General features: G+C 40.3%; 2 protein-coding genes across 3 annotated transcripts in view; one reads left to right on the forward strand and one right to left on the reverse strand.

Moving 5' to 3' along the window:
• Positions 1 to 8,790, forward strand: part of ANKRD22 (ankyrin repeat domain 22) — a 21,897-nt gene extending 13,107 nt beyond the window's left edge. The window contains exons 2-5 of one of the 2 annotated variants that reach the window (XM_082423962.1): positions 2,173 to 2,280; positions 5,151 to 5,228; positions 6,651 to 6,749; positions 7,016 to 8,790. In XM_082423962.1, the coding sequence (XP_082280088.1) occupies positions 2,173 to 2,280; positions 5,151 to 5,228; positions 6,651 to 6,749; positions 7,016 to 7,093 (363 nt within the window). In that variant the 3' untranslated portion in view covers positions 7,094 to 8,790. The remainder of the gene's footprint in view (positions 1 to 2,172; positions 2,281 to 5,150; positions 5,229 to 6,650; positions 6,750 to 7,015) is intronic. The other variant, XM_082423963.1, reaches the window with a different exon arrangement.
• Positions 8,791 to 10,237: 1,447 nt separating this feature from the next.
• The window catches only part of LIPM (lipase family member M), a gene marked incomplete at its 3' end in the record, with an annotated part of 59,532 nt that continues 56,281 nt past the window's right edge, over positions 10,238 to 13,488 (reverse strand). Inside the window, exon 19 of the mRNA XM_082423528.1 lies at positions 10,238 to 10,483. Coding sequence (XP_082279654.1) covers positions 10,238 to 10,483 — 246 coding nt within the window. The remainder of the gene's footprint in view (positions 10,484 to 13,488) is intronic.

Below are 13,488 nucleotides of genomic sequence, written 5' to 3' on the forward strand. Positions count from 1 at the left end.
AGAGGCCTCTCATTGCGGTGGCTTCTCTTGTTGCGGAGCATGGGCCCTAGGCCTGCGGGCTTCACTAGTTGTGGTACCTGGGCTCAGTAGTTGTGGCTCACGGGCTTAGTTGCTCCGTGGCATGTGGGATCTTCCCGGACCAGGGCTCAAACCCGTGTCCCCTGCATTGGCAGGCGGATTCTTAAGCACTGCGCCACCAGGGAAGTCCACTACTGGACTTTCTTGTTTGTGCTTCCTATTTTTTGTGGGTTGGGTTTAAAAGCAAGTCACGGCTGCGTTAATCTAACAGATTGGTTGCTTAGTGGAGTGTGACATGATTGCCCCAGCACCCAGCTGAGGAACCAGGTGTGTGGCCTTGTGGTGAGATGGGGTGGCCAAGACAGATGTCTCTGGGTTGGTGCCCTCTCAGGAGACTTGCTGGTTAGGAAGCTGAGGGAGGGAGATGTTTGTCAACACAGGGACGGGGCTGAGGAGGCATGCTTACCTCTGTTTTGCAGAGAACGTGAGCCAGCCTGCTTATGGAAATCCTGGGAAGGACTTCAGTGGATACCTTAGCAGAGATTTTATGAGAAGTGTTTGGTTTGCAACTGTCCATTTAAAAAATACTTTTAATGGTTTTTAAAGGTTTAATCCTTTCCATTTTCCCCAATACTAATCCTTGTACATTAATAATCTGAATTGGTGCTTTCCCGTTTCTTAAATCTATATTTGAGTTATCTTTAGAAGTACTAAACAGAGGCCTTAAAAGCAAGCGAACAAAAAGCTCTGGTGTTGGTACAGATGTACATACATGCCTAACAGAGAGATGGATTGTATGGAAAGCAAATTAAATTAAAACATAAAGATATCTTTTTGTTGTGTTGTTTGTTCGTTTGTTTTGGTGTGCCAGATTGACCAGGATTAAGACAGAAAATCAAATGCTGATCAGGAAGGAAGTGTAAATCATTAGAATTTTACCAGAGCACAATTTAGCAGTACGGTGTGAGAAGCATCAATGCCTTTTATGCCAGGAATTCTGTTTTTTGAAACTTATGCTAAGGACAAATTTAGAAATGTTGATAAAGCTTTATACATGAGGATTCAAGCAATGTTATTTGTGAAAATGAAAAGTTAAAATTACTTGAAATGTTCAACAGGGAGGGTTTGGCTAAATAAATTCGAACAGCTCCATAGAACGGTAAACAGTGCAGCCATAACAGTTACATGTTTAAAAATATTAAATGGCATAGGAAAATGCACATATTCTACATGTTAACTGAAAACAAAGCAGATATAATTTTGCATGTGCAGTATGATCCTACACTGAAAAATTCCACATATATGCATTTTAAAGACTGGAGGAAGATACAGCAAAATATCAACAGTTAACTCTGGGCTGTTTGATAATGGGTGATTTTAAATTCTATCCTTATACTATTGTCTAGTTTACAAAATTTTTACAGAGAACACAGATACCTTGATATTAGAAAAACAAAAATACTCTTATTTAAGAAGAGTAGAAATGAACCTCTCTTTTCTTCCTGACTTTCCTCTCTTCTCATTGATTTGGTTGGAATTCCAGTCACCATACCTTGTTTTGCATTACACTTATTTGTGTGTGTTTCGGTCTACCTTTGCTTGATTATGAGGCCCTGAGGTTTTATATCCCCCGCAATTCCTAGAAGCTTAAATCTGTCACCTGATAATTATTCATGTATTTGAAGAATTAAATTGAGTTATTTCCATTCGTCCAGCACTGCTTGTGTTCATGTAGGAACATGGAAAAATTGCCATGTGGTTAAAATTTTCCTATAAACAAACCACAAAATGAATAATTGTGTACCATAGATGATTAAGGAGTAACTATAGCTTTTCATACTAAATTGTCCTATGTTTATATCTCAATGTATTTTTTTCCCCAAACCAAAGTGAATGTGAGAATCTTTTGGTGATTCGTAAAATGTACATTTCACTTGTCTTTCTATGGCCCAACTTTTTCTTCAGACTGTACTGTGTTCAATATTCTGGTCAATGGAATTCTGGGTTTATTAATTAGATTTATTCCACAGAAAGAGATGCCATGGATACCACAAAAATAAAAAGCGCAGACTAAATTTTTTGATAGGGTAATCTAAAAATATGCAGTTTAAAACAATATTTTATTAATAAATAGTCCTTTTCTTAATTTTTTAGAAACAGAGAACCTGCTTGCATTATGCTGTGAAGAAAAGATTTACCTTCTTTGATTATCTACTCATTATCCTCTTAATGCCTGTCCTGCTTATTGGCTATTTCCTCATGGTGAGTACAACACTCGTGAGAGCAAAAGATAAATGAGTATAAATGAGTAAGAGATCGACAGCATGAGTCATTAAATTTTGCCAAGTTGGTGAGATGTAAATAAATAGTAACAAAGTAAGCTCTTGGTTTGTATTCTACAAATGGCATCTCTAACATACATGCAATGTTATGACTGAACTAAAGCAAGAAGAAAGGTAGCCAGGGAAATCAGTCAATGGTAAAATAATCTGTGCAATGTTTATTAGGAAAAATAAATTAAATTTGTTTAAGAATCTTCTGAAGGAAAAGCAAAAATCCTGAATATTAAAAAAAATCCCCTCCCTACTATTTCTTTTCTTTTTTAAATATTTATTTATTTATTTATTTATTTATTTATTTATTTATTTATTTATTTATTTATTTATTTATTTATGGCTGCATTGGTCTTCTTTGCTGTGCGCAGGCTTTCTCTAGTTGCGCTGAGCAGGGTCTTCTCTTCGTTGAGGTGCGCGGGCTTCTCACTGCAGTGGCTTCTCTTGTTGCGGAGCACAGGTTCTAGGCGCTCGGGCTTCAGTAGTTGTGGCTTGCGGGCTCTAGAGCGCGGGCTCTAGAGCGCAGGCTCAGTAGCGCACGGGCTTAGTTGTTCCGCGGCATGTGGGATCTTCCTGGACCAGGGCTCCAACCCGTGTCCCCTGCATTGGCAGGCGGATTCTTAACCACTGTGCCACCAGGGAAGCCCCCCTACTATTTCTTTTCTCCTTTTTTTTTTGTAAGAAGAGTTTAGATTTTTGTACATATCTTTTTGGGTTTCTGATTTTTAAGGACCCATCCTGGTGTGAGTTAAAAAACAGATCCCAGGAGACTTGCACCAGAAGCTGACAAACACAGGAGATCTTTACAGAGAATTTGAAGCCCACCTCTCACCTTGGTAGATTTATTCATGTTTGAAAGAAACTTTGGCATGCAGTAAGCTGCTTACATAAAGGAAGATGTAGTTTGTAGAGGAATGCAGTCATATTATGAGTAGAAGATGAAGCTTGAGGTGTTTTGTTTTTTTTTCCAAATAGAGCAACAGGTTTGCACTGACTCATTCACTTTTTTTCCATCTGGTTCCTCTTGTGGCCAGTTCTGCCTTTGAGAGATAACTCAACAGATACGTAATTTATTCCAGTTAAATGACCAACTCCCTTCTCTTCTTGCTAATAGACTATGGGTGTTAGTTATTCTTGTTAACATAAACTCCGGAACAAAATCTGCCAGTAGGTAATGTTATTATCTCCTTGGGTAATTAAATGTTATACATTTTGAAGAACTATAATTAAATATGATAACATTGATTTTGATGCTTGGATTTATGAGAGAGAGGAAACTCTAATTCACTGATAAACACATACTCTGTTTATACCCTTGAAAAGTTCTTGAAAAATTGTGTATTTAGTACACAGCATTTGAATATTTGTAGTTTTGGGTTGGGGTAAATCTGCCATTCATTTTCAAATGCTTTTGGAGATTATGAAGAAAAAAATCACAACTATGATTGGCAAGGCTCATTCAGAATTTGTTGACACACAACCTTGCTCTCTAAGACAGTAAAATGTTTAAAGCTGGAGCCCTGGGCAAATATACGAATTATTATGAATAACTCAGCTCTGATTGCACGTGTTTTATCTTAATTCATGGGGCCTGAAATTGTAAATTTGTGATGCCTAAGGAATAAATGACATGAGAGGAAATGATAGGGGAAAGGATCAGAAAAGACTGTGTTATATTAGAGGAAGATAAGAGGAGAAAGGCAGTTTAGACATTGACGTAGGAGGGAAGCCCAAAGAGAAGACAGCTGGGTGGCGCTTCCTAAGTGGTAAAGGGACTGAACTCCAGGACATGCCCACCTGAGCAGAGAAAGCCACGATCCCTAACGGAATAGGATGGTGGGGGGATACTCAAAGTGTCTTGTGGTCAGAATCTCAGGGAACGAGGCAGGAAAAGTGGATTTCTGAGGAGCCTAGTTAATTTCATTCATGTGTTCAATCATTCAACACATACTTATTATAGACTTTTATGTGTCAGACACTGTGCTGGGTGTTAGGAATACAATGATGAACTAAACAGGTGTAGTCCTTGTCCTCGTGAGAGTTAGAGGATTGTGAAAAATAAGTCATTGATCCAATAGTGACAGAACACATGTGAAATTCCTATGAGGTAGTTGGTAGAGAGAGATGGTCAGTGTTAGGAGAGTCCAGAGGAGAGAGATGTCGCCTGGACAGTTAGGTCAGGGACAGCCTCCTGGAGGGAGAGGGGCCTGGGCTGAGATATTAAAGATGACCTTACCAGGCAAAGAGGAGAGAGGAGCCTTCTAGGCAGAAGAAAGATTCAGGGCAGCTCTTTATGGCACAGGGGGAGCCTGGTGGGAATGAAAGACTAACCAAGGCCGATGTGCCTAGACCAAGGTGAGCCGGGGGTGTGGATGAGATGGCTGGGGCCATAAGCGGAGGGCAAAATATATGGCACCTTGTCACAGGCTGAAGACTTTGCTTTTGCCCCCGGAGCAATGGGATGCTATAGAAGGGTTTTGAGCAAGGAAGGGAAAGACGGGCCACTGGACTCCATCCTCAGTAGGATTTGGCAGGTGTGGGGTAGGGCCCCAGATTTTGCATTTTTAGGTCCCAAGGTGCAGATGCTGTTACTCCAGGACCACACTCTGGCAACCATGGCTTTACCTAATTGATATTAACGGGCAGTGAGGAGGTGGGGGAGAGTTTAAGAAAGATGCATAGACGCATAGGGGTGTTGGGATTAAAATGAAGCCTATTGACTGGAATACTCCAGACGTAAGAGGGAGACAATGTTTGTAAATAAACCTCTCTTGTTCTCGTGCTTGCTGTTTGTCATAGGTATCAAAGACAAAGCAGAATGAGTCTCTTGTACGAATGCTACTTAACGCTGGTGCAGAAGTTAATGCTATAGATTGTGTAAGTTTATATTTTTAGTCACTTTGAAATAACATTGCAAATGGTATTTGTGGGTAGTGTACTTGTCATCTATAAAGTTGCTCGCTTTATTTTCCGAAACACTTGTACGTTTAGTTTCTGCTCCCTTCCCCTCCTTCCTTCCTTCCTTTTTACTGCGTCAGGCAACCTTGATATTGTTTATATTCTGCCACTGAACTCATGGGAATAACATTTTTATTGAATATAGAATATTTTTAAAAGAACTGCTCCACCACTGGTGGGGAGTTAAGAAAAATACAGGCTCTGAGTACAAAATTCCACCATCAGTAGTTAATCTCGAGTCAGAATGCCTATGTGTAAACCTAGGCTTGCCACTTTTTACCTATGTGAGTTTTGGAAAGTTTTAAACTTACTTAACTCTCGGTTTCCTCATCTGTAAAATGGGAACATCACTAGTCCTTACTTATAGGGATCATATGGTATTTGTTTTTCTCTTTCTGACTTACTTCACTCTGTATGACAGACTCTAGGTCCATCCACCTCACTACAAATAACTCAATTTCGTTTCTTTTTATGGCTGAGTAATATTCCATTGTATATATGTGCCACATCTTCTTTATCCATTCATCTGTTGATGGACACTTAGGTTGCTTCCATGTCCTGGCTATTGTAAATAGAGCTGCAATGAACATTTTGGTACATGACTCTTTTTGAATTATGGTTTTCTCAGGGTATATGCCCAGTAATGGGATTGCTGGGTCATATGGTAGTTCTATTTTTAGTTTTTTAAGAAACCTCCATACTGTTCTCCATAGTGGCTGTATCAATTTATATTCCCACCAACAGTGCAAGAGGGTTCCCTTTTCTCCACACCCTCTCCAGCATTTATTGTTTGTAGATTTTTTAATGATGGCCATTCTGACCGGTGTGAGATGATATCTCACTGTAGTTTTGATTTTCATTTCTCTAATGATTAATGATGTTGAGCATCCTTTCATGTGTTTGTTGGCAATCTTATAGGGATCATTATGTGAAGCATTGGGCAGAGTGCCTGGCACATAGTAAGTGCTCAATGAATCCTAACAGCTGCTGCTGCAGCCAAGATCCCAACCCACTGGTGAGAAGGCCCCCATCTGCAAGCTAAGGAAAGATAAGGACAAAGGTCAAAGAGAAATCCAAATGACAGTAAGAACAGTGATAACAGGAGTACCATAGGCTAAATTCTTCCTGTTTATAAGGTTTTGTCTTCACCTTTTGCCCCAAACCTTTGCAATCATTTTCTTCTCCCAAAAGTTTACTTGCGTGAAATAGTTCCACAAAGATGGTTTGCAGACTGTTTGTTTGGCTTAGTTGTACATTACAAAATATGAAAAGTGCTTGCTAAAGAAGCCATATGCTGCAGTGTGTAAGGATTCCGATTGATGTTGATCCTTTGTGTTTCAGTATGGCTGCACTGCGCTACATTATGCCTGCAAAATGAAAAACCAGACTCTCATTCCTCTGCTCCTTGAAGCCCATGCAGACCCCATGATAAAGAATAAGGTAAGGATCTGTGGACCATGGTCTGAGGTTCTATCATCATAACCTTCTAACTTTGGCTTTGTGTTGACATAAATTAATTGCCTCTGAAGTTGTTAAGAGCAAATTAGTGTCCTCATTAAGGAATCAAGTTATCCTATTAATGCTAGAACCGAATGACAGTCAACATTGTCTGTCATTCGGTTCTAGCATTAATAGGATGACATGGTCATTGCATTGACATTTGACTTTCTTGGAGATAAATAGCTATGATTTCTTTTTCTCCTCAGCATGGTGAGAGTTCCCTGGATATTGCACGGAGATTAAAATTTTCCCAGATTGAATTACTGCTAAGGAAAGCATCATAATCGTTATGACCTCATAGGAAGAAGTACAAAAAGGACTGGATTCTATTTCCATCTTGGACTGTTGGTCTGTAGACCACTCAGTCTGGAGGTCACCATGGTATGAGGATAACTATGGTTGCCATGGGTAATGTTTTGGAAGAGCTTTGTATTTCTAATGTATTTTTGCTCAGTGGAGTTCACTGTGGTCAAAATCCTTCTAGCGGAAACACTATAGCTGTCGGATTCTCCACTTCAGTCAAAAAACGGTGATGTTTCAAACTCAGTCTCCCCTGAAGGAGAGGATCAGCGTTATCCATGTTATCTGTTTTCAGTTGTGTTGCTCTTATAAAGAAGCTGTCCCGTCTGTATCCTGCCCCAGGACAAAAACTGTTCTTCTGAGGCTCCTTTGAGTAGTAAGAGGAAGAATCAAAGCATGCACATTTGTATAGAATGGTGTGTGTATGTGTGCCGGTTTAGAGATTCGTATATAAATATTCCAGCTTCAACAAAATCGTCTATTAGTTGTCACCACAGATATTGGCAAATGCTACAAGTCAGAGCCTTGTTTTCCTTTCCAAGGAGCCAGTGTACCAGCATACCTCTAGATGTTTTGCTATCAATTTACAAATAAGAGCCGTCTTGATTTTGAACAAGATTATGTAACTATCAAGTTGTTTATTGAAAAATAGCTTTATGATTCTCTTGTGAATGCAAGGCAGTTACTAATCTTGTTAGGACTGTTTATTTTTTATTCATAAAATTAAAACTATTACTGTTAATTATTTGGATAAAGTAATTCTTTACAAGAAATAGAGCTATATGATGAGGTAGTGTCTGGATTATACTTCTAGAGGATAGATTGTGAATATCAATATATCTCTCTCAAGTCCTTTGTCAGTGACACAGAGCAGAAATAAGCACATTTAAAAATGACTGAGGGCTTCCCTGGTGGCGCAGTGGTTAAGGATCCGCCTACCAACGCAGAGGACACAGGTTCGAGCCCTGGTCTGGAAGATCCCACATGCCGCGGAGCAACTAAGTCCGTGCACCACAACTACTGAGCCTGAGCTGTAGAGCCCGCGAGCCACAATTACCGAAGCCTGAGCGCCTAGAGCCCGTGCTATGCAACAAGAGAAGCCTCCTCAGTGAGAAGCCTGCGCACTGCAAGGAAGAGTAGGCCCCGCTCGCCGCAGCTAGAGAAAGCCCACGCACAGCAACAAAGACCCAATGCAGCGAAAAATAAATAAATTTATTAAAAAAATAAAAATGACTGAATTTTGCAAAACAACACTGAATCATGAATACTTTTAGACATGGACTAAGCCACACCGTGTGGCAACAAATATAGTCTAAGAATGAAAGATTTACCGTCCTTGAACAGAACAAAGGTCTAATAAAAATCAAATCCAGGAATATTTATTGAACTATGCACAGTGCCTTAAGGCACATATTTTGTGAGGGAAGTAGTTGTACATAGATATAGATTCTAAAGCCCTTAAACATCTCTTTCTAGATTATTTAAGATCCATTCACATTGAACTGAGTTATCAGGTGACCCTGAGGATTGAAAAAAAAAGCAAGTGAAACTTCACAAATCAGTATACCTTCAACACATTGCCAGTATACCTTCAATTTGGTGCCAGAGTTTCGCAAAATTACCATGCCATGTAATTTATAACTGTTGTCTTTGAAACTGTGTGAAAATTGGACAATTTTCTTTTTCTTTTTTTTTTTTTTTCCCTGCCCCGCTCCCCCTGGACAATTTTCTAAAGAAATAAATCCAGATTTATAAATGATTTGGGATGATTGTCTAATAGTACCTTTGTCAAGATCAAAGCATAATGTTTTATTATGCTCATGACATTTTAAAACTTTCTTCCCAGCGTTTAATTTTTTTTTTAATTAATTTATTTATTTTTGGCTGTGTTGGGTCTTCGTTTGTGTGCAAGGGCTTTCTCTAGTTGTGGCGAGCGGGGCCCACTCTTCATCGCGGTGCGCAGGCCTCTCACTATCGCGGCCTCTCTTGTTGCGGAGCACAGGCTCCAGAGGCGCAGGCTCAGTAGTTGTGGCTCACGGGCCTAATTGCTCCGCGGCATGTGGGATCTTCCCAGACCAGGGCTCGAACCCGTGTCCCCTGCATTGACAGGCGGATTCTCAACCACTGCACCGCCAGGGAAGCCCCCAGCGTTTAATTTTTGAAGGCAGAAACCTGGGCCAGACATTGGAAACCAGAAGGTCTCCTAGCCGCAAGCTGTAAACTCTCAGACAAGCTTGGACTAGAACTTAGGTACTGAAATACACGTGCATGCTTTACGCAATGCATAATGCATTTATTAGAAAACTCAGAATACCCTACAAAATTATCTTCTCTGACACTCAACTACAAAACTTGGCCTTTTCATCTCTACTTGTACATTGATTTTTCTTTTTCTTTTTAAAAAAAAAAATTTTTTTTTAAAGTCTTTATTGAATTTGTTACAATATGCTTCTGATTTATGTTTCGGTTTTTTGGCCGCGAGGCATGTGGGATCTTAGCTCCCCGGCCAGGGAGTGAACCCGCACCCGCGGCATTGGAAGGCAAAGTCTTAACCACTGGACCGCCAGGGAAGTCCCTTCTTTTTGTTTTTTGGTTAAAGCAGCTTGGCTTCCTGAGGTAGTGTTACGTCTCTGTAGCAATAAGGTGAAAACGTCTAGCTTATTTTGTCAAATTCAACAACAATCCAGAGATTTAAGACCTCTGACCCCAATTTGTCTTTTTACTTTATTGTTCCAAAAATATGGCTCGTAGACAAAAAAAATAAATGTTTTAAGGAAATGTACCTGAATGACATAAAGAATGTCTAGATAATTTCTAGCTGTCAGGTAAAACCTACCCTTCAAGATGGCAGAGCACATAATAGCACATGAAAAGTATGTTCACCCAATGAGTAATTTAATTAATTGAAAAAATTAAATGCCAGTTTTAGTGCCAAATGCAGAAAATCTGAAGGAATGTATACTGTATTTCTGCCTTCCCTTCTCCACTTCCCTTCTACTAATATGGTAGGTTTCCAGTGCTGGAAATCTTTGAAGTCCTCCATTCATGTACTCCGGCCCCACCTTTCATGAGATTTTTCCTAAGACTTGTCATTATCAGATGCTTCACAATCTGATACTGACAGTTCCCTAGGAAATGCTGGTCTCTTCCTGCTTCATCAGATGTATTATTTCATTGTACATACGGTGAGGAGCATCCAGACCCCAGATGAAATCCACGTGAGCCCATTCAGGAATGTTCTTATGATAGATGATGTTGGTCACCTCGGAGAGCAGTATTCTCACGTCTTCTGGATTTGAAAGCCAGTCCTGACCCCCAGTCCACATTGCTGTAGGGACCGTCATGTCTCTAACTTTGTACCTTACAGGAGCTGGCTAGAGAAAAGGAATAGTTTTTAACTGTAGGTAACATTTGGACTTCCAGACTCATAATTTACTTTTCTAATAAACACAGTAAATATGCCTTGTGTTGTAATGAAAGGTGCATGGGCACTAAAGCCATATAGAACTGCATTAAGAGTTTCTGCTCCAGCCCCTACTTGAAGGTAAAAAAATGACTTAGCCTCACTGAACCTCAGTTTCTTCATCTGCGAAATGGGGATATCTGAAATAATTTACTAGATTAAATGAGAAAACATCTCAACTGACTAGCACTTTAGGCATTATATGTTCAATTCTTTTCCTTCCTATTAATAAATATTTAACACACAAAGTGCCTTTTAAAAGTTAACACTCTTATCTTTTTCAAAGATAATTTCACAAAGTTTCATGAGGCCAGATTTGAAGATACTCTACAGAGAAAGACAAGAGGATGGAACCTACTGAAAAGGACTTGGGTGTTCACAGGGGTTTTCTGTCCTAACAGAAAGCCCTTGGGGCACGCCCAGCTTGACTGTGTCTCCAGAAACATGGGGAAGTCAATGGCACTGGAACTCAGGGAGTTGGACCAAGAGGAGATAAAAATTAGATTCCGGGTCCAGTCCCGGAAGGTTATCTAGGATTCCTAATTCTTGAGAACTTCCCTATTCAAACAGATCTGCTAGATCAAGCTGGCTGACTGAGAGCCGTTGAGGTTAACCAACACTCAGAACTTTCAACAGACATGTCAAGGTCCGCTTCTCACTCAGAAAATCCACCCAGGAGCCGGGGTTCCAATCCCGGCAGTCCTTGTTTCTCTTTGTGGCTTTTAAGAATTTGAAGTTATAGCATCTGATACTGTGAGTCATAATAAGACATATGTATGTGGTCTTCATCCACATTTGTGGTACAGAGCTCCTAATAACCCTTGGAGTTTCCTAAGTGACAGGAGCCATAAAGGTGTGTTTTGTGACGTTAATGAGGTGATTTTTTGAACAGGATGGGGGCTGAGCTCCAGAAGTGGAGCCAAGCAAGTGATTAGAGAGTTGGAAATTTCAGTCCCATTCATGACCTCTGGAGAGGGGAGATGGTCTGGAGATTGAGTTCAATCGCCAGTGGCCAATGATTTAATCAATTGGACCTCTGTAAGGAAGCCTCCACAAAACCCCAAAAGGACAGGGTTCAGAGCCTCCAGGTTGGTGAACACGTGAAAATGTGGGGAGAGTGGCCCCATGGAGAAGACATGGAAGCTCTGCTCCCCTTCCCTTGCTCAGTGCATCTCTTCTATCTGGCTGTTCCTGAGTTATATTCTTTTATAATAAACCAATAATCTAGTAAGTAAAGTGTTTCTCTGAGTTCTATGAGCCAATCTAGCAAATTAATCAAACCTCAGCCTGAGAAGGGGGTCATGGGAACCTCTGAATTATAGCCAGCAGGTCAGACACACAGGTGACAACCTGGGCTTGCAACTGGCATCCGAACTGGAGGATAGTCTTGTGGGACCGAGCCCTCAACCTGTGGAATCTGATGTTATCTCTGGGTAGACAGTGTCAGAATTGAGTTAAACTCTGTCACCCACCTGGTGTTGGAGAATTGTTTGTTCATGGGGAGAAACTCCCCTCCACACACATGTACTGGAATTTGGTGGTCAGACCTTTCTTTTATAGAGTCACTTAGATATGAAAGGTTGGAATATTCTATGGAGCTTGTAATATGTTTTTCTCGTCTAACAGGTGAAAAGACTGAACTGAAAGTCAGGTCTGGCTCTAAGGCTCTGTGAGTCTATGACACCTTTTTGCATGTGTGTTTTCTCTTTCTTTCCATGACCATTTTCTGGCACCTGCTCTGCACAAGTCACATTCTCTCTAACTCATGACCTTAAATGTTGGTAAATTAAATCTTATCTTGGAACTGGGATGTTTTCTCTAAAGATATATTTTAGGAAACAATGAAGAAGGATCTTAAAAATGTAGCTGGTACCTGTGATTGAGAGTTTGCTATTCAGAGACACGACAGTGGTCTGTCCAATTTCCGAGACTTTTATATCTAGATATACAGAAGTATATCTACAGAAGTGGATGTTAAGTGTGATATGAGACTCTCAAAGATTAGCCTGCGTGTGTATTCTGCTCCCTCCAGCTTTATGTGTGTGGTCAATATTTGCTTACATTCTCACACAAGCTAACCAATAATCTTCAGTGAAGGTTTTATGCTTAGAAAAGTTTAATACTCATTTCTAATTCTCCATAACTTTTATTTTAAATTTTATTCCATAACATTGATTACACACACAGATTTTCTTGGGTAATATTTTTTTATATTTTTCACTTGCAAATTACAGATTCATTAAAAGTGTGACCAGGGAGAACTCTTACATGTTATCTAGTCCAATAATTTTTATTTTAAAGAGACAGAGATTGAGGCCTGAAGAATCAAAGCAGCCTAGCCATGATCACACAAATCTGTAGTGCAGAGGCAAAACTAATACAGTAATTCTCACTTGTCATTAATACTCTTTCTACTGTACCATGAACCAACCTCACCCCTGCCATCCTCATTTGTGGTTTTCTTCTGTTGTTGTTGTTGTTTTTAATCTTAAAAGATCCTCTAGCAGCCACCACAGACTACACCCTTCCCTTCACTAAGTCTACCCATCTTGCTCCTAAGAAGCCCCGTGCCTTGTTTATGGAGGCAGCCTCATCAAAAAAGTTCTCCTACTGCATTATAAAAGTGGTTCTCTTTAACCCTTGAAAGTCTCTTGGCTGGGCTTCCCTGGCGTCTCATTAGCAGGGAATCCGCCTGCTAATGCAGGGGACACAGGTTCAAGCCCTGGTCTGGGAAGATCCCACATGCCGCGGAGCAACTAAGCCTGTGCACCACAACTACTGAGCCTGCTCACCTAGAGCCCGTGCTCTGCAACAAGAGAAGCCACCGCAGTTTGAAGCCCACGCACCATAACAAAGAGTAGCCCCTGCTCATCTCAACTAGAGAAAGCCCTCAAGGAACAACGAAGACCCAACACA

Source organism: Balaenoptera physalus (genome assembly GCF_965194825.1).
Source record: "Balaenoptera physalus genome assembly, chromosome: 14".
Lineage (NCBI taxonomy): Eukaryota > Metazoa > Chordata > Mammalia > Artiodactyla > Balaenopteridae > Balaenoptera > Balaenoptera physalus.